The sequence below is a fragment of the Aphelocoma coerulescens genome, chromosome 28 (assembly GCF_041296385.1).
Source record: "Aphelocoma coerulescens isolate FSJ_1873_10779 chromosome 28, UR_Acoe_1.0, whole genome shotgun sequence".
NCBI lineage: Eukaryota > Metazoa > Chordata > Aves > Passeriformes > Corvidae > Aphelocoma > Aphelocoma coerulescens.
This window is the reverse complement of record NC_091041.1, coordinates 2,592,714-2,618,010: the sequence shown is the minus strand read 5'-3', so window position 1 is coordinate 2,618,010 and position 25,297 is coordinate 2,592,714. Positions and strand designations below refer to the sequence as shown.

At 56.7% G+C, this 25,297-nt stretch overlaps 1 protein-coding gene across 1 annotated transcript; it reads left to right on the top strand.

Annotated features, from left to right (window-relative positions):
• Positions 1-2,812: 2,812 nt before the first annotated feature.
• Positions 2,813-17,608, top strand: MOB3A (MOB kinase activator 3A). The gene is made up of 4 exons (XM_068997100.1): positions 2,813-2,931; positions 13,124-13,666; positions 15,316-15,518; positions 16,396-17,608. Exons 2-4 carry the CDS (start codon positions 13,249-13,251, stop codon positions 16,423-16,425), a joined length of 651 nt encoding a protein of 216 aa, XP_068853201.1. The 5' UTR covers positions 2,813-2,931; positions 13,124-13,248; the 3' UTR covers positions 16,426-17,608.
• Positions 17,609-25,297: the final 7,689 nt, after the last annotated feature.

The following is a 25,297-nucleotide window of genomic DNA, read 5'->3' as shown; positions in this document are numbered from 1 at the left end:
TTACATTCACAAATTTATTTGCTATCAACATTCCCTGGGAAAAAGAAAAAAAAAAAAAGAAAACAACATACCACAAGCTGCTGTAATGATTTTGTGTCAAGATGATCCAATAAACTTTCAAAACAAAGTTAAATTTTTGGCTTTGTAAATGGTCCTTTCATAAGACCCTTCCAGTGTGGCTGGACCCAAAACCAAGGTATGGATTTATCATGCCTGAACAATGTATCTTCAGTGGACATAAGAGGAATCTCCTTCCAAAAGGAGGTAGGGAATTCCTAACACCACCCCTTTGAAAGGCAGCTCTGCAGCAGCAGCTCTCCCTACCACTGAAATTACAGGAAAAAATAATTCCGATTATCTCTGTTAAATCTCCATGAATTGTTTTATTTTTTGGATCACAGTTGCAGCTAAAATCCAGCACTTGGAAAAATGGGAGCTCGGGTCTGAATGAGGCTGGAATCACCCCCTGCTGTTTCTTCCTGTTGGCCTCCAGTAAAATTTGTGACAAACTTGGTGGCGTTGAGATGAGGGCAGGAAAGAGGCCTTGGCTTTGCTGATGCTCCAGTGGTTTCCAGTCACACCAGACCCTATGAGAATCATCTTGGGACAGAAAATCCCTGGGGCTGAGTCAGGAACCTCCAGTACTGGGAAGAGCTCAGGAAGCTGCTGGCCCCATTGCTGGCAGACACTGCACAGGAAGGATCCAGATCCTCTGTTTCAGTCCTGCAATCCCACATGGCCCTGCCACGGGGTGGTACTGCACAGATCTGATGGAAGGGCATGAAAACGACAGCAAACCCCAACCCAGGATGTGCCTGGAGCAAAGCTCAAGTGTTAAATGAGCCCCGGGAGCTGAACTGGGGGCTGGGTGGGATCCTGGGCTGTGCCAGGAGGAGCACTGGCAGGGGGACCCGGCAGCTGATCCTGATCCTGCCCCTCCCGCAGCCCTGGAGTTCTGTGTCCAGTTCTGGGCTCCTCTGGAGCAGAGATGGAGCTCCTGGAGTGGGGAGCTGTGCAGGGCTGTGAGGATGATGAGGAGATGGAGCATCTCCTGTGAGGAAATGCTGCGGGAGCTGGGGCTGTGGCAGGGGCAAGAGCAGAGATGGATATAGATAACATTATATATATATATGTGTGTGTATATGTGTAGATATGGATATATACGCTATAAAGTGCCTGAGGGGAGGTATTAGAGGCTGGGGCCCAGTGACAGGACCAGAAGTAACAGGAAGAAACTGGAACACAGGAAATTCCACCTGAGCAGGGGACGAACTTTGCCCTGCAGGTGCCGGAGCACTGGCAGAGGCTGCCCAGAGAGGTGGAGTTACCTTCCCTGGAGATCCTCAAAAGCCATCTGGACACAATCCTAATGTGCTCAGGGGCCCCTGCTGAGCCAGGTGCGCTCCAGTGGTGCCTCCCAACCTCAATTCCGTGATTCTGTGACCGGGAGCTGCCCGTGAACCTGGCACACAAGCTCCTGCCCTTGGGCAGAGCATCATCTGCTCCGTGGAGGAATCCAGCCAGGGAGGCCCCAGGGCTGCTGGAGCCGGGCCCCGGCTCTTCCCGGGAGCCGGGAGCGGGAGCAGCTGCTCTGCAGCAGCATCCAAGCTGCTGCGATGAGCCCCCCGAGGAGCTAAAGCTGTGAAATGGGGGGGAAATTGGGGTCTGGGGTGGGGGCTGTGACCACCTGGAGGGACTGAACTGAGCTCTGGAAAGGTTGCGGAGCACCTGGGCTGGAGAACTCCGGGCTCCAGCCAGGAGCGCTGGAAATCGCCCCGTGGGGCAGGGCCCTGGGCCGAGGGGAGGGAGCTGAGCAGGGTCCGGTTCCAGCTCGGCTTCGGGCCCCCTTTGCTTTTGGGCTTCCCAGGGATTCCCCACCCGGCTTTGACTTTCCCCATCCTGACGTTTGTGAGAAGTTCCCTTTGAAGCAGCGGCTGCTTCCAGCCGCTTCTCCTTTTTGTGGCCTTCAAGCTGAGGTCTGGGCGAGTCCCTTCAGCTGCCCCAGTTCCCTGGACAGGGCAGCTCGGACCGTGCTGGACCTGGCCGGGGCAGAGCAGGGGCTGCTGCAGCCCCTCAGAGCCCCCTGAGCATCCCTGGGCTCTCCCTGTTCCCGAAAAACACCGACACTGAATAAAGGGGAATAAAAGGAAACAAACAGAACAGAATGAAGTGGGAAAATAAATGTAAGAGAGGAAAATAAATAAAACAGAATAGAAGAAAGTAAATAAAATAGAAGAGAGGGAAATAAATAACTGGAATGGAACAAAAGGAAAAAATAAATACAGTTAAAAATAAATAAATGGAGTTAAAGAAAATAAATAATAAAATAAAACGGGAGAAAAGAGATAAAACAGAAAAGAAAATGGAAAACAAACAGGAGCAAATAGAAAATTAAAATAGAATAAAAATAAAATAGTAAATAAAATAGAAAACAAAAATAAGATTAAATAGAAAATAAAAATAAAATGAAGATAAAATAGAAAATAAAATAACGACAAAATAGAAAACAAAATAAAGCAGAAAATTAAATTAAAATAGAAAATGAAAGAAAATAGAACAAAAGAAAATAGAATAAAAGGAATTAAGTAGAATAAAAGAAAATTTTGAAGTAGAATAAAAGAACATAGAGTAAAACAAGCTAGAATAAAATTTTAAAAACACGATAAAACACGAACTGTCTCCCCACCAACATCCGCTGTGCCTTCCCCCCCCCCCGGCCCGACCCCGCCCGATCCCTCCCGTGGGCGGAGCCGGCGCAGGCGGGGGCGGCCCCTTTAAGAGGAAGTAGCGCCGGCCGGGAGCGGCGCGCGGGAGGGCGCGGGAGCGGCGGGAGCGCGGCGGCCGCGCGGGGCGTGCTGCGGCCCGGGGTGAGGGAGTGCTGCGGCCCGGGGAGCTGTGCGCGTCCGCCGGCGAGGGAGCGCGGCCCGGCAGGTGCGGGGACACGGGGGCTGTGAGGGACGCGGGGCGGTGTAAGGGGCCACGGGAGGCTGTGCGAGGGGGGAGGGCCCTGCGGGACGGCCTCGGAGGGGCCTCTAGGGAGGCCTCTAGGGAAAGGGGGCCTGGAGGGGGCCGCGTTTCCCCAGCCCTGCCCACGTGTTCCTCCAGCCCCGGTGGCCGCGTTCCCCCGGCGGGGCCGGGCCGGGCCCTCCCCGGCCTTGGCGGGACGGGACCGGACCTGTTGAGCCGCGGCCGCATCGCCGCTCTGGGCGTTAATTGTTTGTGTTTGCCTGGGCGGGGGGCGATGGCGGCCGCGGCCCGGCCTGAGCCCCCTCAGGAGCCCCCCGGGGTGGGCAGGGCGGGGATCGGGTGGATCGGGGCATGGATCTGCCTGTGCTGGCCCGGCCCCTTGGATGGGACATCCCCGAGCAGAGCCCTGGCTTGTGCGCACAGCCCCCTCCCTTCAGAGGGGTCGGGAAGGGGACGGACCTGCTGCAGGATTCGTAAGCAGCCCAGAACTTCATAATGAGGAAAAAAACATCGCAGAGAGCAAGGGGGTTGGTGGCACAACTGTGAAGTTACAGTCTGCAACTTCCCTGTTTTATCCCACCTCTTCCCCTCGACTTTATCCAGCCCAGCTGGAGCACGTTTCTGCTCTAGGTAAAGGCACAGCCCTGAAGTTCAAACCCTTCAGTCTCTAAACTGGTCGGGGAATGGGGAATTTTCCATTTTTTCTTCAGGTCATGCTGAGCCATGGCTCAGCTGTCATGAGGGAGGACTTGTCAGGAGAACTTGAAAGCAAACTCTTGCTCTGCTTCTGTCTCTTGCTGCGGGCTCAGGAATCCTGATCCTGCAGAGCTACCTCTGCTCTGATCTGCTCAGCTCCTTCAGAGAAAGCTGTGTGAGAAGGACGAGCAAAAGGAAAGGGCAGGAAGTCCTCTGGAGGGAAAGGACAGGGGAACTGGAGTTGTCCAGTGTCCAGCACAGATGTTTGGGGAAAGCATTTCTGTCAGGGCCAGTGAAAGGCAGGATTCCCTCCTCCTAGAGCTTGGAGCTGCAGAGTGGCCACACTCTCTGGGTTTCCATTCCTTTGTTAAAAGCCCCTTTCCGATCTGGAAATCTTCTGCCAAGTTGCAGGGCAGGGAGGGATTTTTGCTGGGAGATGTGAAACTTCCCCAGCCACCTGTTTATCACAGTCCCCAGGGCTTTGTCCTCGCACTCTGCTTGCTTTCCCAACTGTAGGCTCACATCCAGCTCCCTGTTTGTCTATTACTGTTCCCTGGACTGTGTATCCCATGTTTCACATTCACTTTCTGTCTTAGTCACTTACTGTGAGGTGAACCTGGGATGAGCTTGTGACTCTTCAAAATCCCCAGAAAGAGGGAGAGGAGCATTGGGAATTCTTTCCAGTGGTGGCAAAACCTGGAGCTGTTGGTTTATACCGAGGAGCTGAGTGTGGGTGCTGAGCAGGGAGCTGGTTCCCTGTGCCTGGCTCACCTTGCAGCTCCTGGGATGCTCTGTTGGACACGTGGGGTTGCACTGTCACCTGTGCCATCATCAGATGTGGAAATGGGCTCTCCCATGTCCTTGCCCAGGGCTTGGGGAGCTTGGAGTGGACTCAGCATCCCCACCAGAGTTGTCCTGCATCACCTCAGCTGCCCCTGGAGCTGTTTGCCAGCTGCTTCCCTGTCCACATCTAACGTGGCCCTTCTACTGATGGGGTGAGAAGTACCCCCTGCACCAGAATGGGGGTGATTTACTCCCATTTTGGAGGTCAGACTGTCCAGATCTGTGCTGTGCTTGCTCACTGCTGCTCCTCCGTGGGCTCCCAGGGATCTCCATGGCCAGACTAATGAAAGGGAGAATGTCCCTTGTGAGTAGTGAAAGTATCTGGGGTCAGAGCACAGAGATTGCAAAACCTTCCCAGTCCTGCCCACAGGTCTGGGAAGGGAATTGCTTTCAACTTCTGAGTTTTCATTTCTCGTAAGACAGGGAAGTATTTTCTAGTTCTTGAGCCATAAATGCTGCTGTAAGTGGATCCAGAACCAGCTTTGCTGGAGGTTTATCAGCTTATCTTTAGGAATATGTTATACCCAGCTAATGCTGTCAATAAAGAGTGCACCTTAGGCTGCACCTTTATCCTGCTTTTTCCAGATGCCCCTGGGAAGCAGAATTATCCCTGAGGCCTGGTTTAGTCAGCTGCCTGCTTCCCTCTGGAGCTGGTGGTATGGTAGAAGGGCTGCTCTGCTCCTGGTGAGATTGGGTGGGTTGTTGCTCTGGGTACGTGAGGCAGAAGGGAGGGCAAAGGAAGGGATGGAGGCAGTGAAGGCCGGAAAAAAACCCCAACAAAACAACAACTTCTGCAAGTGGGCAAAGCCAGAGCAAAACAATCCATCACACTGTGACAGCTTTGACTTCCTCCAGAAAACCTGGCTGAGGTTCCAAGGGGCTGGTGCTGCTGTTGGGTCAGTGTGAGTGGGATGAGGCCGCCGTGGGGATGATGCCAGACACTCCCATGTGTGACCCTGTGCTGATTCCAGGGAACTCGTGGGACAGATGAGCTGGAGCCACCCAGACCGTGGCTGAGGTGGAAGCAGGAGATGAGCTGGCCTCCAGCTGAGTGCCTGCACTGAAAGGCCCTGTATTTTCTGCAGGCCTCTCTTGGGGCTGTTCTCTGGCTGCCTTTGCTTCCTTCTCTCTTTCCTCTTGCTGTCTTGTGATGTGGTTGGTGTTGAGGTGGTTTCCAGCTCCACATCCCTGGGTTCATTCTGTGCCTAGAGCTGTGCTAAGGGATTGAGTTACTCCCATATCTCCTGCCAGGGCAGGAGAAGCCTCGTGGACCTCTGCTATCAGCAAGAAACAATCCTGCCGTTCATCCCAACACGTGACATTAACGTGGGGAAAAGGAATGTTTGTCCCTGAGATTATCCATGCTCTGGGAAAGGCTGGCTGTGTGGCCAGCTTGTGCTCTGGCTCAGCCCTGGGGTGTGATCCCACACTTCCTGGGATCCCAACCCGCTGCTAGAATGGTGCCATAGTAATTTTATCATCCTAATGCAAATTTCGTGCTCCACACTGATGTTAGCTTTGACTTGGGTGGGGGCAGATCCCAGAGTTAGAGGAAATGGAACTGCTGTGGGCTCAGAAATATCCGTGTCCAGTGAGGACAGTACGGAGCCTGCACAAGCAGGGAGAGATGAGCAGCTCAGCTGGGACTTGATAAACACCACCTTGCCCTGGGCTGGGGACAGCGAGAGGCCTTCCCGAAGGACCAAGCTGTTCTGGGACCTGGAAAAGAGGGAGCTGCTCCCACCATGCCGTCACTGGCCGTGCTCTACCTTGGAAATACTCATGTGTGCAGTTAACCTGTGTGCTGGAGTCGTGACCCAGCTTGTCAGCTTAGCGCAGCGCTGCAGAGCCTGCAGCGGATTAGCTCTGCCTCCACACGCAGCCCCATCTCGGCCAGATCCATGGAAACCTTCCAGCAGCGGGCTCTGACATTGCAATGGATGCAGATGTCACGTAAGAGGCAGCAGGGCTGGCCCCGAGTCAGTAACACCCGGGGCTCCATGGGGCTCCCTGCAGTCACTGCTGTTCCACAGGAACAGTTGGACATTGCAGCATCTGCTGCCTGACCTTCCCCTGTGGGGAGGGAAGCAGGAGGGGACCTTTTACAGAACTTGCTTTCTCGTGTGGCTTTTCTCCCTCTGTGGCTGTGGGGAGGAAGGTCAGGGGGACAAACCACGCTGGAAATTTGGGCTTCTTGCCTTCCTTTATGGCACAATAAAGTGTCACCTCTCCCTTGCCAGACTGGGTTTTCCAGCCTCCCCAGCACTAGCTCCCTCAGCTGCCCTCCCTCAGCATCCCTGTGCAGTGTGAGCAGTGTCACCTGTAACGTCCCTCCTGTCACTGCCCATGGTCTGGATGTAAATCCTGAGCTTGAAGCCGAGCAATAAACTCCCTGTTCATCCATCTGCCCGGGCTGGATGAAGGTGTCTCACTGCTGGCTGACCTGGGCTCTGCTCCAAGCAGCAGCATTCCCACCTGCAGCTCTTGGGTGGGCTCTGCCAGAGCTCCCCTCACCTCTTCTGCTATCCCAGCTATGGCTTAATTTAACAGGGCTTTTCCCTTTATTCCATAAACTAACTTGACTTTAGGATTGTCTGGAATGCTAGGCCTTGCAGGGGCAAAGGAGATGCCAGTTAAAGCCCAGGACAACTATTTCTGGTCTTTTATTATGCTTTTTCCTTTTCTCATGCATATGGCCTTGCAGATGAGCTCTGCCTCTCCATGGCTTGGAGATGTGTAGAAAGCCTGTCCTGCTCCTAAACCAACCTCTTCCCTTCTCCTAAGCCACCCTCTTTCCGGGAAGGGCTGGGAGAAGTGGGAAGTCCCAGGAGATGTGAGAAGTCCCAGTAGAACTGGTGTCTGTACAGTTTCTTACTTGAGAATTTCCAAATTGTGCAGCAGATTGGAATAGCAGGGCCTGGGGGCGGCTGGCGACAGGCAGGACCTTCTTAAAGCTGACTCTGGTGAAAGACAAAAGGCTCTTTGTTTGCCCAAACCTTAGGAATTCAGCATTTCCAGTGTGCCCCCGTTCGGATTTGGTTGCGAAGGCTGCTGCAGAAGCGCTTTCCAAAAGAAAAATGTGGATATTGTCCTGCAGAGCAGCAGAATGAAGCGGGGCTGGTGCATGCCCGGGCTGGGCCTGGAGGTGCAGCTGGGCCAGGTCGAGCTGCTCCTTCTCCGGAAACTTCCGAGCAGCTTCTGCTGCCGGGGCTGAGCGCAGGGGACGGGTGGGGAAGGCAATGCCGTGGCTCAGCTCTCCTGCAGCAACATGGAACAATCCTGCGGGAGGAAAGGCAGCGCTTGCAGAGGGGAAGGATTGGCTTTTGGGAAAACATTGGCAGCTCCCTGGGCCGGGAGGCTGGAGTCAGTGCCAGACAGGAAGCGGCTGACGTGGAAGTGCCGGCTGGCCGGGATTATGAATGGCCAGGAGTGCCTTCCAGCCACACTGAGCCCTCCTCGCCCTGCCCTGCCCGAGGTAAGCAAGGGGCAGACCTTCGCTCCTTATATCACAAATCCATTCAAAAGAGCAGCTGGGAGTCTTGTCCCAGGAAGACAAGCCCTCGTTTGTTGCCAGACTGGCTCTGGAGGGGAGGCGCAGAAACTGGCTGCCATTAGTGCCATGCGGCTGCCAGGATTGTTCTGGTCCCTGCTCTCTGTAGTAAAATCTCTCCTTTGATCGGAGAAAACCAGGATCATCCTGTCCCTAGACACTGAGCTAGTGCAGAGTGGCTATGGAAAGGGATTTGTGAAAGGAGGGGGGTGGAATTATGGAAAAAATGTGCGTGTGCATCCGTCTCAGCTGTTTTGTGCAAGTTGCCTGTTTGAAGCTGCTTTTCTTCTCACTCTGTAAATTCAAGTTTTTACTTGAAATTCTCAGTACATCCAAAATACCTTTATCAGGGCTGCTTTATTGGTCAGGGGGTTTTGTGTCCTATATAGGGAACTCCAGCCTGGCATTTAGGGCCATGGGAATGGCTCAGGGGGAAGCAGGATCGTGGCTCCCCTCTCCTGCAGAGCTCGGGGGACACGGTAGCTGTCGCAGGCTCCCCACCCAAGGGTTACAAGCAGCTGAACTCGGTGGGATTCCACGAGAGCAGCCTGGCTTCCCGGAGAGGAAACTGGACAAATCCCTGATTTTAAGAGCTGCGTTGCTCCCTGGGCTGTGCTGAAGGGCTGTTTCAGCAGAGGCAGCAGGATGTGGCCACCCCGGCGGCTGGGGTCACGGGGGAGGGAGGTGGCCTCGTGTCTGACCCCTCCCCAGCTGCGGAGCCTCGGGGTGGCGGCCGCCCATGAAACGAACGGGGAGGTTTTTTCCCCTCTTTTGAAAAAGGAAGCTCGGCCTCGGCGCCTGCCAGCGCTGACAGAGGGTGCAGAGCCGGGCTGAGCCTCTGCAGGAGTGACCTGCTGAGGCCAGGAACACAGGTAGGGGCTTGCTGACTGCTGCCTTGCTGGTTTTTCCCTGCCTTGCTGGTTTTCCCGGCTGTTGTTAAACCCCTGTGCAGTGTCGGCAGCAGAGGAGAGCACGGAGTGCTGCTGGGGCTGGCAGTGATGGAGCAGTCATGGGACTTCTGAAGTCCTTTTTGGGCTCATTCTGCCTCTGTGGCGAGGGCAGGATCTGTCGGGAACTCTGCTGGCTCCTGGAAAGCCTCGGGATGGCTGCAGCAGGGCACAAGGGGAGGCAGCTTTCCGGTGTTTTGGAGGAGGTAACTCTTCCCTTTTCCAGACTCTGAGCTGCCTTTAAAAGTGACCAAGAGTTGGGAAGCAGCCGCCTGGGCTTCCTCTGCCTGGAGCCTGGTGTTAGACCAAGGCACCTCCACATGATCCACTGTTCCTGATGAGGGAAAAGGAATGGCAGGACAATGCCAACAGCCCTGGCAGCAAAACCAGCACAGGACTGGAGCTGCACAAGCAGGGAGTCAGAGGAAAGGAGCTTTTGGGATGGGAGGGGAGGGGAGGGCCAGGCCTTGAGACCCCTGGGCAGGCAAGTCCAGCATAGTAGGGAGCTGCTCCTCCCATGTCCTTGGGATAAGCTGGAGGTGTGTTTGTGCTCCGGACAGCCCACGGGGGTCATGGGCTCTGTGATCCTGAGCGATGGCCAAGGTCCTCTTGGAGCACCGGTGACGTCTGCTGTGATCTTGGCTGGCTGGAAGGAGGAGGCGACAAAATGTGCTGAGGTTTGTTTGAGGGGGGAGTGGTTTTTCCCTTCACCTTTCAAGCTTGCAGATACTATCCAGGTGCTTTGCATGTCCCATTTCCCAATTGTCCCTAACCTTTCCTTTCCCTTGTGTGTGGGGGTGGTGTCAGCTGTGACTCCTGCCTGTGGAAGTAGGTGTTGTATGGATGATATCATCTCAGAGCAATGTCAGGGATGCTTTGGTCTCTGTGCCTCTTTATTTTTTTTTTTTTTTCCTAGAGCTAAATGTTTCTTTTAGCTCATTGCAGTCAGAGACCGTAATTAAATAGGCTGCATCTGCTTGATGTCTCAGCTACTCATTTTGCTAATGCTTCATACAGATGCTGAATCGTCTGAGAGACAATTGCTGCTGTGTTGAGTTCCCCAGTTCTCAGGGATGATGTCTCCACAGGATCAGGAATTTGTTTGTAGGACTGCCTCGATACCGAGTAAACTCTGCCCTGCACAGAGACCCTGACAAATGTGAGGGCTGGGAAATCCCCAACCCTGTGACATGAGACAAGGGCAAGTGCTGGATCCTGCCCTGGGATGGGGCAGCCCTGGATCCAGGGACAGACTGGGAATCAGAGGCTGGAGAGCAGTGCCGTGGGAAGGGACCTGGGGGTCCTGGTTGGTCCAAGTTGGATCTGAGTCCCCGGTGTGTCCTGGCATCCCAAAGGGCCACCGTGTCCTGGGGGGCACCAGGCCAGGGAGGGATTGTCCCGCTCTGCTCTGCACCGGGGCAGCCTCACCTCCAGTGCTGGGGGCACTCTGGGCACCACAAGATCAGAAGGGTCCAAAGCTGTTGGAGAGTGTCCAAAGGAGGGACACGGAGCTGGGGAAGGGTCTGAGGAGCGGCTGAGGGCACTTGGCTCGTTCAGCTGGAGCAGAGGAGACTGAGGGGAGGCTCCTGGGGGCTGCAGCTCCTCCCGAGGGGAGGCGGAGGGGCAGGGGCTGAGCTCTGCTCTGGGACAGGGACAGGAGCCCAGGGAACGGCTGGAGCTGGGTCAGGGCTGGGCATGGAGCTCAGGGAAAGGTTCTTCCCCCCGAGGCTGCTGGGCACTGCCCAGGCTCCCCAGGGAATGGTCCCGGCCCCGAGGCTGCCAGAGCTGCAGGAGCGTTTGGACAGCGCTCTCAGGGATGCCCAGGGTGGGGTTGTTGGGGTGTCTGGGCAGGGCCAGGGGTTGGATCAATGATCCTTGTGGGTCCCTTCCAACTCAGGATATTCTGGGATTCTATGAAAAGTCACTCCATCCTGCTCAAATGAGAAAAATGGTTGGTGTTTGTTTCTTGATGTGTGTGGCCAAAGCCAGGGGATGTTTGGTTTTACCCTTAGGGTTTTACCCCATCCTCATCCATGCCAGGCCCTGCAGTGCAGATCCTCCAGACGAGAAGCAGGGATGGAGTCACACTGCACCAAGGATGCTGCGGGTGCTCCAGGGAGGCGCGTGGAGGGTGGTGCTGCTGCTGCTTTGTGGTTTCCTGTGTGAGAGGATGTGTTTTCCTCCCATCTCCAGTGCAGGGAACTCATTGCGTGCAAGTGTTTCCCTGGACTTTCTGCTGGAAGTAGCAGCAGCCTCAGCACCTGCTGCCCACATTGCTGGTTCTGTGGGGGCCGGGCCTCCTCCGTTCTGGGGCCGGCGCAGTCCCTGGAGCTTCCGGCTCTGCCACAGGATGTGGCCAGGCTGTGACACAGCTCCTGGTAACCAGAAGGCTGAGCTGTCTCTCCACACCCTTCACTTCTTCCTCTGCTGCGTCTGGGGCAGGATCACGCTCCAAAGGACACGTCTGCCAGGGGTTTGTGCTGGGTTTGCCTCCCCTGACGTGGCTCACAGGGTCACAGCAGCTGTTTTGGCAGCAGGAAGGCCAGGCTGGATGGGGCTTGGAGCAACCTGGTCCAGTGGAAGGGGCAGGGGGTGAAACTGGATGGTCTTTAAGATTCCTTCCAACCCAAACCTTTCCATGATGACATGTTTGCTGTGGATTCACCTCTCAGCCCATGGTGGATCTCACTGAACCACATTAAAATGCATTTAGGGTTTCTCCCAATACATTGTAGCCCATGTTGGAGTTCGGATCTCTCAGCTCCTGCACGGAAGAGGTTACTGAGCTCATTCCTGCGGGAAATGTTGAGCCTGTTCTTAGTGGGGTGAACTGCAGTGGTTTGGGGTTTCTTCCTCACTGTAATTAAATAAGGAAACAAGAGGCCTTGGCTTTAAAGCTTTTTAATCTTTCTCCAGAGAAGAACTGCTGATTAGCACTGCAGCGTCTGTTAGAGATGGGCTCGATTGCAGCCATGGTAGTCGTGACCTTGAGTCTGGGATGTGCTTGCCAGCATTTGAGGACACTATTTACCTATTGGAACAACACTATGGCCTCATGTAAATCCAAGTAGATTCTGCTTGGGGAAAGGGGTTCGTTTTGCTTGCTTGCTTATGAATTTATGGAAGCTTGTTTATGCTATTTAAGGCATCAGCTTAATTTCTGTTACTTTATTCATTTCTCTGTCCAGCACATGTAAAATAATATTTTTGGTACACAAAGCTTTCTGCCTTAAAGCTTCCATCAAAGAGCAGCCTGACACAAATTCTGCAAGGGGCTGGATGTGGGAACAAAGGAGGTATAATTAGCTACAGATAAACAGAGCTGTGTTTCTCGTCAGCAGCGCTTCAGATCTCAACTTGTGTCTCACCCTTGGAGCTGATTCTTTTCTAGAGGCTGGAAGAGGAAGATGAGCTTTCCCTCATCTTCCAGTTTTCAACTTATAAACGGAGCTAAACTGAAATGGGAAATATGTTTATGGTCTGTGTGCACCTGCAGAAGAGGCTGTGACTGCTCTCAGGGCTGGTGTTATTTCAGGATATTTGCTTTCCGGGTGCCTGAGCTGTAACTTCTTCTTCTCGTTCCCCTCTACCCCTTCTTCCTGTCTCTCACTTTCGGTGGCTGGCAGGGTGGGGGCTGTCTGGCAGCAGCTCTGAATGGTGTTGAGGGCTGGCATGACCTGGCCTTGTTCCCAAAGGGGGGATGCATAGGTGAAAATGGGATCTGGGTGAAACCCAGCTGGTTTTACCCTTCTTTGTCAGTGCGTTGGAGCCAAGCAGGTGGTGGCATTTCTGCAGGGTTGGGGTCTCATGGTGTGGCAATGTCGGGGTGAGTGGCAGCCCGTTCCCATGGCTGTGGGGCCTGTTCCCTCATTCCCACATGGAACAGGTCAGGAGGGGACTCTGTTCAGCCCAGGTCACCCCTCGAGCCGAGCCTGCCCTCTGCTCCAGCCGGGGAAGGGAAGGGGGAGAAAGGAAACTGCTGTGGGCTCCCCCCCTTCTCAGATGTGGGGCGAGGGCCCAGATGGCATCCCAGATCTCTTCCTATGGGATTTAGACAAGGTTTCCTGTAGAGAGAGCTGCTCCTAATCGCTGCCCTTCTGTGCTGTGTTGCGTGTTGCAGATCAGGACCAGATGAGCAGAGGGAGGTTTCTGTGAAGATCAGAGTCGCCCCAGCCCTGCCCCGGGAAGTGGCCGCGCCTCCAGCTGTCACTGCTGTGGGCCTGGAAGAGACACAAGAGAAGGAAAATGTCCCACGCTTTAAAGCAAGTGTTCAATAAGGACAAAACCTTCCGGCCCAAGCGCAAGTTCGAGCCGGGGACTCAGCGGTTTGAGCTGCACAAGAAGGCCCAGGCCTCGCTCAACGCCGGCCTGGACTTGAAGGTGGCCGTGCAGCTGCCGCCGGGCGAGGAGCAGAACGACTGGGTGGCCGTGCACGTCGTGGACTTCTTCAACCGCATCAACCTCATCTACGGCACCATCAGTGACTATTGCACGGAGCAGTCCTGCCCCGTCATGTCGGGGGGCCCCAAGTACGAGTACCGGTGGCAGGACGAGCACAAGTACCGCAAACCCACGGCCCTGTCCGCACCCCAGTACATGAACCTGCTCATGGACTGGATCGAGGTGCAGATCAACAACGAGGACATCTTCCCCACCAACGTCGGTGAGTTTGGGTCCCAGCTGGGGCTGGAGGGAGGGAGGTGGGTGTGAAGCCTTCTCATGGAGCCCCTGTTGCTGTTCCAGGAGATGCTGCAGCACAGCTGATCCCTGTAGCAGAGCTGTTTCCCTCTGTGCTTCTCAGGTGGGCAGTGCAGTGAGCCCTTCCCAGCTCTTCTGCAGTGCTAAAATACCCAGAGCTGTACCAGGCCCCACTGGGAGTCACGGATACCTTGAGGCAGTGAAACAGGAGGCTGCCCTTAGAGCAGTCAGTCTCTGAGGTGGCTCTGGAGTGGCTCATGCTGGATGCAGGATTGCTCCCTGGGAGCTGATGACCATCCCAGGGCTGAGGCACAGCTCTGTGTCACCTGGTGATGGTGCCACGTGCCATAATCACCCCCTCTGTTATTAGAGACCACGCTGGCTGCCTCTGCTCCTCCTCAGGGGTGGGATGCTGGCACAGGCCTGGAGGGAAGGGCCGTGTTTCATCTACTGCCAGGGCCATGGAGACAGGAGTTTGGCCTAAGACACCTCAATCTCCATATCCAAATGCAGCTTTGGAACGGGGATTGATGGGTTTTATTTTGTGATGAAGATGGAAGAATTTAGTCCCTAAATTATCGGGTAAATACAACTGAGCCTATACAGAGCTTCCAGCTCCTGGGATGGAGGAGACAAGGTGCAGCAGAGCTCCCTCCCTCCTGCCCCAGTATTCTTCCCTTTGGAGCTCTGATGGGATAAAGTTGGGCCCTATTTGGGGCACATCTGCCACTTGAGCATCCACAGGGATCCTCCACTGTGCCAAAATGCTGCTTAAACCTGGTGTGGAGCAGGCAGAGAGGGGAGGGGGGCCATGAACAGCCAGTTTTGAGACAGCTAAAGCACCAAACCCTCCTCAGCCATTCCTTCTCATGCTGCACGGGCTCTGCTGCAGCTCCCCAGGGACCACACTGGGGGTGTTGGTTCTGTTCTGGGCTGCAGGATGAGCTTCCGACAGCACGAGGGCTGTGGTTTGGGGTTTTTTTAGTTGTTATTGTCTTCAGCTCAGCTTTTACCAGATCCTTTAACACTAACTGAAGTGCTGCAGCTATGGCAGAGCAAGGAAAGGGTTTAACTTGTCCTTGTTCCTCCAGAAACGGTGTGAACTTTATACCCTGATATCCCACGGAAGTGGCTGCATGGCCAGACTGCTCTGCTGCAGGGGCCCAGCCAAACACAGACCTGGAGCTTTCAAAGAGGACCTTAACAGCTTTAATTTTTAACCAAAGAGCTAAAGATGTACCAAAACAAGGGATAACTGTGGGGAGTAAACAGCACCAGCCCTTTCCTTTGGGAAGTTATTTGGTTGTATCTGGTGTTTTGCACTGTTTATATAAAGACATCAAACAGGAGTGGAAGAAAACTCTTGTCTGACTGAAACAACTGCTGGGAATGTGGGCTCTGCTCTCAGTCACAGCAGTGCATCACTCTGTCACTTAAAAAATCTGTGCTTTGAAAAATGTCATCCCAGGGAAAGGAAAAAGGAGAGGGGAGTGGGAAATTACTGGGGACAGAAGCACTTTTGCCTCAATCTGTCCATTTTACCAATTTATTTTAGCCCCAAGCAGCCAGTTTTAACTTGACCGAAGGTTTTTCATGGCCTCTCTTCCCTCCCAGGTACTCCGTTCCCCAAGAACTTCCTCCCGGTGGTGAAGAAGATTCTCTCCAGGCTTTTCCGGGTGTTTGTCCACGTCTACATCCACCACTTCGACAGGATCACCCAGATGGGCTCGGAGGCCCACGTGAACACCTGCTACAAGCACTTTTACTACTTTGTGAAAGAGTTCAATCTCATAGACACCAAGGAGCTGGAGCCCCTGGTGAGTGTCTGGCTGGGCTCAGGTACAGGTGGGGCTCTCAGGGTCTGTGGCCAGCACGGGGCTGCAGGAGTCACAGAGGGCTCTGTAGCCTTCTCAGAAGGCCCCACCTCAAATCCTGGGGTCAGTTTTGGGTCATCCACTCCAACAAAGACATTGAGGGGCTGGAATATGTCCAGAGATGGGAATGGAGCTGGGAAAGGGGCTGGAGCACCAGGAGCAGCTGAGGGAGCTGGAAAAGGGGCTCAGCCTGGAGCAAAGGAGGCTCAGGGGGGACCTTGTGGCTCTGCACAAGTCCCTGACAGGAGGGGGCAGCCGGGGGGGCTCAGTGTTGTCCCGGGTGATGAGTGACAGGACAAGAGGAAACGGCCTCAAGCTGTGCCAGTGGAGGTTTAGATTGGATATAAGGGAAAATTTCTTCACTGAAAGGGTGGGACAAGCATTGGAAGGGGCTGCCCAGGGCAATGTTGGAGTCACCATTCCTGAAGTGCTCAAAAAACATGTGGAGGTGACACCTGGGGACACGGTTTAGTGTGACACAGCAGTGATGGGGTAATGGTTGGACTCAATGATCTTGGGAGTCTTTCCCAACCTTAAGGATTCCATGATTCTCTTCTAAGGCTGGTTGCCCAAATTCAGGACCAGTTAGCCTTGCAGTGTGACTGTCAGGGACGTGGGAGTCAGGATGTGACTGGGATGTCCTGGGAACAGGAATGGTGGGGGGAACATGGCCCTGCCCAAACTGGAGCTGTGGGCAGCAGTGTCACCCCATGCCTAGGAATGGTATTGACAGCTAAACACAGGGTTTTTTCATCCACACCCTCACCTGGGAGCCTGGATCCTCCTTCACAGTCCCTTGTCTTCTCTGTCCCTTTGGCAGAAGGAAATGACCTCCCGGATGTGCCACTGAGCTCAGACCTTCCTGCTCCCACCTCGGCACCTCTTCCGAGGACTCCGAGCCCCAATCCCATATTGGAGACGTGATTCAAGGGGAGAACAGAGATGTTTCGTTTAAGAAATTATATATTTTTAATCAGTTTCAATGTAAAACTGTGATACTGCAGGAATATTTTTTTAAAGATGCTCTAGATTAACTAGTTTTTTATAGTAATTTCTATAAAAAAGAATGAAAATATTTTGTGAGCCACTTGATGGGAATGATGGCTCTCGGAGTGGGGAAGAGCTGCCTTGAGCTGCCTCCTCCGTGTGCCCTGAGTGAGCTGAGCCAGACACTTCAGTGTCGTGGAGCTGGTGCTGCCATGGAAGCGGTACTTCCCTTGGGATACACATTCCCCTCCCCTGAAGGCAGGGTGCAGGACTGGGGAGGAATTGCTGGTGTACACGGATCCCCCAGGGGTGGATCCCCCAGCACCTCTCCCACTGGCTGTGAGCCCAGGTTTGGGGCAGAGCTGCTCTGTGCCCACCTGTCATGGCCCAGCTCTCGTGCATTCCCTCTGAGCGAGCTGGGACTGGGCTTTATCCCACAGCTGCTGCTGTTGGAGCCGATGCTGTTGGAGTGGAAATCTGCCCTCGTGTGTCAGCCCAGCCCTGAGCTGAGCTCTGCATATACAGCCCAGCCGTGGCTCAGCACTGGCCCCACGGGAACACAGATCCATGCTGGCAGCTCCTCATGGGAGCCAGCAGAGGGAAGGCACTGGGACAGCACCAGGATTCTCCTCTATCCCCTCCCTCCCTGTCCCTCGTGGTACGCTGACCCTGCCAGGACCACATCCCGCTTCCCACTGGGGTACGGAGCCTTCTCCCTGTTCCCCAGCACCACCACCCCACCCAGCTGTGCACATCTGGGACCAAAATCTCTGGTGTGCAGCCAGAGACCCCCAGCCTCACCCACTGCTTGCATGAGGAGAGCTTGGCAGTGCCCCAGGTAGGTAGTGGGTCTACCTAGGATTTGGGGAGCAGTAAGTGACCAAACTGCACCACTAACCACTTCTTCCTTACAAAGCATTCCCGTGCCCTGGAATCTCTGTACATACATGACTCATTTCTCGTCCTGCCGTTAGGACACTCGTACAAATACCACTCGTGCTCTGAAATTGAACCAATAAATTATGTTGTATTTACACAGCACACGCCGCCGCTGAGCATCTCGTGACTGCACGTTCATCAGAGCTTTCCCCTCAGCAAAACAAACACGGGGTGTTTGGGCTCCTTGGGGACTGTGCTGGAGAGCTGGGAGCTCGTGGGTGTGTGCTCCTAGCGTGGTTCCTGCCAGGTTGGTTGGGTTCCTCCTGCTCTCCAGGTGCCAGGTCCGGGCTGCCCTGAGCCCTGCGCTGGGTCCCGAGGCCGTGGGGTCTGACAGCGGCCCTGGGTTGTCCTGACTTGTGCGCAGTGTCCCTGTTCCCAAGGGTTGAGCTGTTCTCCCAGCTCTGAAGCTTGGGTGGAAGTGGGCAGGGGAGGGAAATTCCAGCTCACCAACTTGCCAAGAGGCTCTTCTGCCATGGGGAGGAGCCACGGGTGCAGTCATTGAGGCTGGTGGACTAAATCGGGAAAAACTCTGCATTTGGGGGATGCACGTTGTTTTCCTGGCCAGGAGGGGAGTGAGGGGTTCCCCAGCTGTAGCTCCTCCTGTTCCCTGCCTGCAGCACTGGCTCTTGCCTGTTCTCCTGCACAGTGGAGGTGCTGGGACCACCCTCCAGCCCCTCTCCCAGTGTTTTGTGGGTGCAGCTCAGCTGGAGAAACGTGCTGTTCCTTGGTGTGGAATATCCCTTTGGCCAAGCCTGGGTCAGCTGTCCCAGCCCTGCTCCCCCCAGTTCTTGTGCCCCTCCTTGCTGGCAGAGCATGGGACACACAAAGTCCTTGGCTTAGGGTAAGCACTGCTCAGCAACACCAAAACATCGGTGTGTTATCAGCATTATTCTCATCCCAGATCCCACACGCGGCCCTGTACCGGCTCCTGGGGAGAGAACTGGCTCTATCCCAGCTGAAACCAGGACACCTGCAAGGCCCTGAGTGCAGAGCTGTGGTGGGGCTGCAGGTGGGTGCTGAGCAGTGCTGGGTCAGCTCTTGGAGCCAGGGCAGCTCCTGCTGCTGTTCCTCAGCTTCCCTTTCACCCCCACCTGGAATGCTGTGGGCGCTGAGTCCGGGGGTGTGTGGCACCCAACCAGCTGTGACCCACGGGGCTGCAGGGACCTGCCTTCCTTGGCCCCCCTTCCTTTTAGGGGGAAAGACCCTCCCGTGTGAGACCAACTCAGCCAAGGGAGGAGGAGGAACAGCACCTTCTCTGTGGGAGAAGATGTGGCAGGGCTGGAGGTGGCTGAGCCCGGCAGTGCAGGATGTTGCCCAGACAGGTCTATGCAGCCACAGCTCAGCCTCGCTCTGCCTCTGCCCCGGCAGCCCCAGCCCTGCTTTCATCTCCCTGTGCTTTCATCTCGTGTTTACTCGCTCCTGAGCTGCAGCTGTGAGTGCTGCAGGGGGCAGGCAGCTGTGAGCCCATGGGGCTGAGCCCCCTGAGCTGAGCCCCCAGGGCTGAGCCTTCCAGGCTGAGCACCCCAAGCTGAGCCCCCGGGGCTGATCCCAGCCTGGCGAGGGGGTTTAGCCTTGACCAGGACCTCTCGGTACTTTCATTGCTCATCTCCCCAGGCACTGGTTGGGTGCAGAGGCCTCACAAAGGCTTTGCTGAGAAGCCAGAGAACAGCTTTGCAGATCTGCACTGCGGGGCCTAGGCCGAGCAGGTACTGTGGCCAGGGCTCCAGCAGCCTCCCCTCTGCGGGGCTGATCCCTTCCCAAAAAGCACAGATGGCATCTGCCCCGGAGCTGGAGCAGGCGCGGGCTGGTGGCACGGAGGGGGCTGCGGCTGCCGTATGTTCCGAGGGAAATGCTCCTTTCCTGTGGTTCAGAGCAGGGGCTCCTGCTGCTCCCAGGAAGCCGTGGCTCGCCCTGAGCCTCCCCTGCTGGGCTTCTCCATCCTCTGAACCCTGAGGAGCTCAGGAGCTTCAGGGCCTCAGTTCTGCCATGAATCCGGATTTAGGATCCTGCCAACGACATCAATTTGTCGCAGATGAGAGATTTAGGGTCACTCAAAGAACCACCATCAATGCTGTTAGCAAAAGTTATTTTAATATGAATCTATGAAAGTGTGATTTAACAGAGTTCAATGGTGAGGTTCCCTCTGGTACTTCCTACATGGATGTAAAAGACTAAGGAAAATCAAGTTGGAATTGAGCTGGAATGATTTACACAGAGACTGAAGATCTGAAAGGGTAACAGAGACCTTTCTGTTGAGTACAAGGATCAGACAAGACCCGCCTGCTTCCTAAACTGTTGATGAACCTTAGGTACAGCCAGGTCCAGTCTTAGTCCCAGATTTGGACAATGGCTTACATCTGAAGGAATTAACTACACGGATTTCATTGGTGTTAGTTGAGGGTGGTGTCAGGAACTCACCGAGGAGCTGTTCCAAGTAAGGGTCTCTCCAGCTTGAGTGGGGAAGGATCTCTCAGTCTTGTCCCAAACCTTGAGATGTGTCCCACCTCCAAAGGAGATTACAGATGTGCAGTCCAGCTGCAGATTAGGGGGAACTCAAATTGGACTCATCCAAAGATCTGTGGTTGGGGGAAAGGTCAGTCTCTGTTCCTTGAGGCACCAGCTCAGGAGCAGGTGTCCCTGCTCCAGGACAGTCACAGGGCCAGGCAGGGAGAGCTCGAGGCACTCACTGGGACTGGCAGGGTGATGGGATGAAGCAGTTGGCTCACAGGGAAAAGTGCAGGGGGCTTCTTGTACCCACAACTTTCATTGTTCCTTGATAAGTAAGTCTTAGAAAAGCCACCTGCTCTCCATGTGTTAATCCCACAATCAGTTCTGAGCTCACAAGCATTGATGTTCCCTGGGTCGCTCTGCTCCTTCAGGGGTTGCCTGGACTTCTTGGCCTGGCTCTGGCCTTCTCCTCCTCTGGATCCCAGACCAGGCCATCACTAGTTTGGTGGAAGGGTCGAGTGCATCTGTCACGAGTCCCATTAGGGTTTGCTTAAAGTAGGAAGCTGGGAAGTGGGGCAGCCTCTGCTTGGACCCTTGGAAAGCAGCCGGGGGGAACAGACTCCACAGGTGCCAGAGCCATGTCCCACTGGGTGAGGATGAGGATGTCCCCACCTGCCACCGCCTCCCTGCGCAGCAGATCCTGCTCAAGAATGTTGCTGGGGCTGGGCTGTGACACAAGAACGTCCTTAAGCTGCCCTGCCCTGCCCCTCCAGCCCTGGGCACTGTCCCAGAGACAGCGGGGGGACCCCTGAGGGGCCATGGGGCCCATGGGCCCATGGACCGTGTTCCCATCCTCAGGAGGTGCTGCCTCATTCCATGCACCTTTGGAGTTGGGGAAACGGCAGCACAGGTGCCACAGGACATGTCCCTGCACAGCTCTGCTGTTGCACTCGGCCCCAGACCTTGGGAGTGCCTCTGTCCCTCATCCCTCCATGGGCAGTGGACACTTTCCAAGCTCTGCAATGTGCTTTTTGTTTGTTCTGTGTTCCCTGGACAGCTGATGCCTCTGGGGCCAGATTCCCCAGGGTCCCTGGCAGCCCCCCAGCTGATCCGCACAGAACGGGGCGCTGGGTTTGCTCCACTCCAGTTTTGGGCTCCATGGAGGAGGTGACAGCCATTCCTGGGACAAAGAACAGTCACCAGCATGGCACGTGCTCCCTCTCCCTTGTATGGCACAGGCCAGGCCAGGGGCCAGCAGCTCCAGGAACATGGGCAGGACCTGGAATGCTTCTGGGAAAGTGCTGGAGCAGGGAGGACATGTCCCATCCCCTGACACTGATACCGAGAGCACCTGCTGCTCGGCCCCCACAGGGAAAGCAGGTCCCTCCTCACCCGCTGCTTTACCAGGAGAAGGGGCCCCAAGATCATTTTTGGTCCTGGTGAACAAATCCCTGCCAACCCCAGAGGCTGCCGGGACACGGCCAGCGGCACCCACGTCCTCCAGCACGGGGTGTACAGGCCCTGCTGTGGTTTCAGTGCCCTTTCCAAGGGAGCAGGGGGAATTTTTTGGTGGTTTGGGAGTTTTTCTGCTCCTTCTAAGAAAATGTGCGACGTGCCAGCCTGCACCTCTTCCTGCCACATCCCTGCGCTGCCGGGGCTGTCCCAGAGTGACCCAGCTGCAGTGGGTCAGGGCTGCCCCTGCAGATTTCCCCCCTTCCCAGGGAATTGGGAGGATGGAGGAGGATGAAAAGAGCCTGGGGTGTTTAAAATCATCCTGGAAATGCTTTTCCCATCTGCTGCTATCAACTAAGACAGGACTCCCACTGTGGCACAGCATGAGCCCCCTCCCTGCCCTTCTCCTCAGACGCTCCAAACCCACAGTTCCTGCAGCTCTTGGCCCTTGCTTTGGGGGCTGCAGGAATTTCCCTCCTGGAGTAACTTGATCCATCTTTCCAGTAGATCCCTGGGCCAAGCCCTGTCCCAGTCCCACCATCTTCATGTCCTTGTCCCCTGGGGTTTGGCTAGTGCGGGGTGTCAGGGCCAGGACTGGCCGTTGCCCTGCTGGGTGATGGGGGATGGAGGATGCTCCCCATTGAACTGGCACCTCCCCTGAAGGGCTTTTTTGGGGTGAAACCACCCCAGGTGTGTTTGTACCCTCCCTCAGGACACACTTCCCTTCAGCTTCCATGCTGGGTTCCAGCTGTTCCCTCACCTTATGGCACCTCTTCCAGCTGGGGAAACTGAGGCACGACACCACCATCCCCCTCATCACTCTGCCTGTCCCCCAGCTGTCCCTGAGACACACTGGGCAGCTCTGCTGGGGGTGTCCTGGGCAAGGGGGGCAGCCCCAAATTGTGGGGGTAAAGCAGGAGCTGGGAAAGCCCAAGCAGGGTTCGCCCCGGCCCCTTCCTGCAGCAGATGGGGAGTGAGGAACCAGGGCCGTGTCCCTGGGAGAACCCCACGGTGGCAGGGTGGGGACTTGGGGTGCACTGGAGGCCTGGCAGGAGCTGCCAAAACTTCCCCGGTGGCTTCAAGGCGAGGAGGAAGATCGAGGATCCACCGGCACAGGAACCAGCACAGCCGTGAGCTCGTGTGTGCCTTGGGCGCGGGGGTGGGGTGTGTCCCCTCTGTCCCTCGTGGCCCCCGTCCCTCCCACCCCTCCTGTCCCACCCCAGCACCAGGAGTGTCAAACCTCCAGGTTTCTGCCCAGCAGGAAATTCCAGGTTTCTTGGAGGATTTTTTCATTTAACACAGAGCCAGGGCTCCAAATCCTCCTGCTTCCAGGGCCGGGAAGCTGGGCCCTCCTTGGGCCGGGGGAGTTAACACACAGAAAAAGGAGGTTTGTTTATTTTCCCTTCCAAAGCAGAGAAGCAGGGTGGGAGGGGAAGCCCCGGACAGCCCTGAGCCTGCCCACATTGGGGCACATCCAGGGGGAGTGGGCAGCCACGAGTGGCTCAGGGCACAGAGGGGGGACAGGGTGGCCACGATGCCTCCGGCCCCTCACGCTCCCTCTGCTCCCTGGCCAACAATAGCCGCCTTCCGGCACAGCCCCACTCGCTTTCCTGTTTTCCCTCGGCCAGTCTTGGAGTGTGGGGCTCCAACAGCTCCTGGAGACCCCACAAGGTTGTGGGTCCTGGTGGCACGCAGGGGTGTGGGGACAGGTGGCACCTTAGGGACACAGCAGGAGGCTCACCATTAGTGGATCCTGGTGAGGACTGGGACGTGGGGGATTTGCTGCTGCCGGCCCCATGTTTGCACCCCTGGGACGCTGGATGTGATCAGGAGCAGGGAGGGGGCTGGGGGCTCAAATGCATCTAAATCTGTGTTTCCCTGTAAAAACATTAGGAAGCCCTGTGCTGAGGCCTGTGAGCTGCCAGCGCTCCCTGGGGCCAGCGGGGCCCTTTCCACTGTCCATGGGCACCTGTGTCCCCACAGCAGGAGCCACCAGTGCGGGGACCTGCTGCAGCCCAGGCCTGGGGACCAGGCTGGGCCCAAAGGAGGGATTTTGGCTGGACCCTGCACCCATGAGGTGAGGGGGAGAGGGAGAGCCCTGGTCCTGTGGGGGAAACACGGGTGGCACACCGGGATAAGCACGTGTGCAGGCAAAAAACAACCCATGATTGTGTGTACGTGTGTGTGAGTGTTGGTGCAAACACCCCCCGGCCGACGCTCTGCCCTTGCACACACGTGTGCGGTTTTGTGCACGTTCCCTGGCAGCCAATTCCACAGGGACGAGCACTGGGAAGGGAAGCCAAGGGAACACGAGGCTGTCCCAGTGTCCCTGCACCCGGCAGCTGAGACCCGATGCTGTTGCCACACCCGGCTGGAAATCTCCCCTTGAGTGTGCAGGGAGCGTGGTGTGAGCGTGCACTGAGTGTGCAAAGCGCGTGTGACAAGCACAGCACAGGCAAACACGCTCCCTGCATCCCAAGGATCCCAAGGTCCCTCCAGGGCCACACGGGGAGCACGGGGTGGGCAGTGAGCACACGCTGGGCGCGCAGAGAGGGCACAGTGACACGCGGGGAGCCCGCAGAGGACACGCGGGTGACGGGACACGCAGCCAGCGCACGGAGAGCACACGCTGCACGCTCATCGCACACGCAGTGACCATGCTGCCACCGCCCCAGCTTCCCACACGGTGACAGGACCCCCGTGGGCTGGGCGAGCCCCCAGCCAGCCCTGGGTGTCCCCACCACGCCAGGCATCCCTGGGTGGCCCCGGGGCTGTGGGTGCCGGCTCTGCTGCCCTGTCATTCCCGGCTCCGTGACCTACATGGTGCCGGGCGCAATTTGGGAATGCGTGGCTCCTCAGGAGCCCCAGGAGGGGAAGGGACCATCCCTGTCCCCCTGCAGACCCCCCAGTAGAGGGGGCACCACCACTCATCCCCCCAGCCCGGACTAGCTGGGGAGCCCTCATTAGCAGCACCAACAAACAAAGGCCCGGGATGCCCGGTTTGCCTGGCATGGGATGCAGGAGACGCCATCAGGGCCTGGAAGAGCAGGAATTTCGGCAGATTTTGGGAGGGGGGTGGCCAGGACCCCGCCGGGGTGACCCCACGCCAGGCTGGCACCGGGCTTTGGGGCGATGCAAATCCCCTCCAGGCAGCAGCGGGGGAGCAGAGGGCGGGGGGCAGAGCGGGGCCGGGGCCGCGGCGCTGGTGAGGGGGACGGGGGAGGCGCCGATGGCGGTGGGGGGGGGGGGGTCTGGGGGTGCCGATGGAGAGGGGGAAGGGTCCAGGGCTGTTGATAGCAGTGAGGGGGGGTCTGGGAGCAGCGGCAGTGAGGGGGGGTCTGGGGGTGCCGATGGAGAGGGGGAAGGGTCATGGGCTGTTGATAGCAGTGAGTGGGGTCTGGGAACAGCAGTGGCAGTGAGGGGGGTCCGGGGGTGCCAGTGGTGGCAGTGAGGGGGGTCCGGGGGTGCCGATATCGGTGAGGAGGGGGAGCCGGAGGTGCCTCTGCAGTGAGGGGGGTCCGGGGGTCCCGATGCCAGTGACGGTGCCGAGGGCGGCCCGGAGGTGCCGATAGCAGTAATGGGGGGCTCCAGGGGTGGCGATCGAGGCGCCAGGGGGGTCCGGGGATGCCGGTGGCAGTGGGGGGGAGGGTCCGGGGCTGCCGGTGGCTGTGACGGGGGGGTCCGGGGGTGCCGATAGTGGGGGTGGGGGGGTCCGGGGGTGCCGGTGGCTGTGACAGGGGGAGTCCGGGGGTGCCGGTGGCTGTGACAGGGGGGGTCCGGGGCTGCCGGTGGCTGTGACAGGGGGGTCCGGGGGTGCCGGTGTCTGTGACAGGGGGGGGTCCGGGGGTGCCGGTGTCTGTGACAGGGGGGGCCCGGGGGTGCCGGTGTCTGTGACA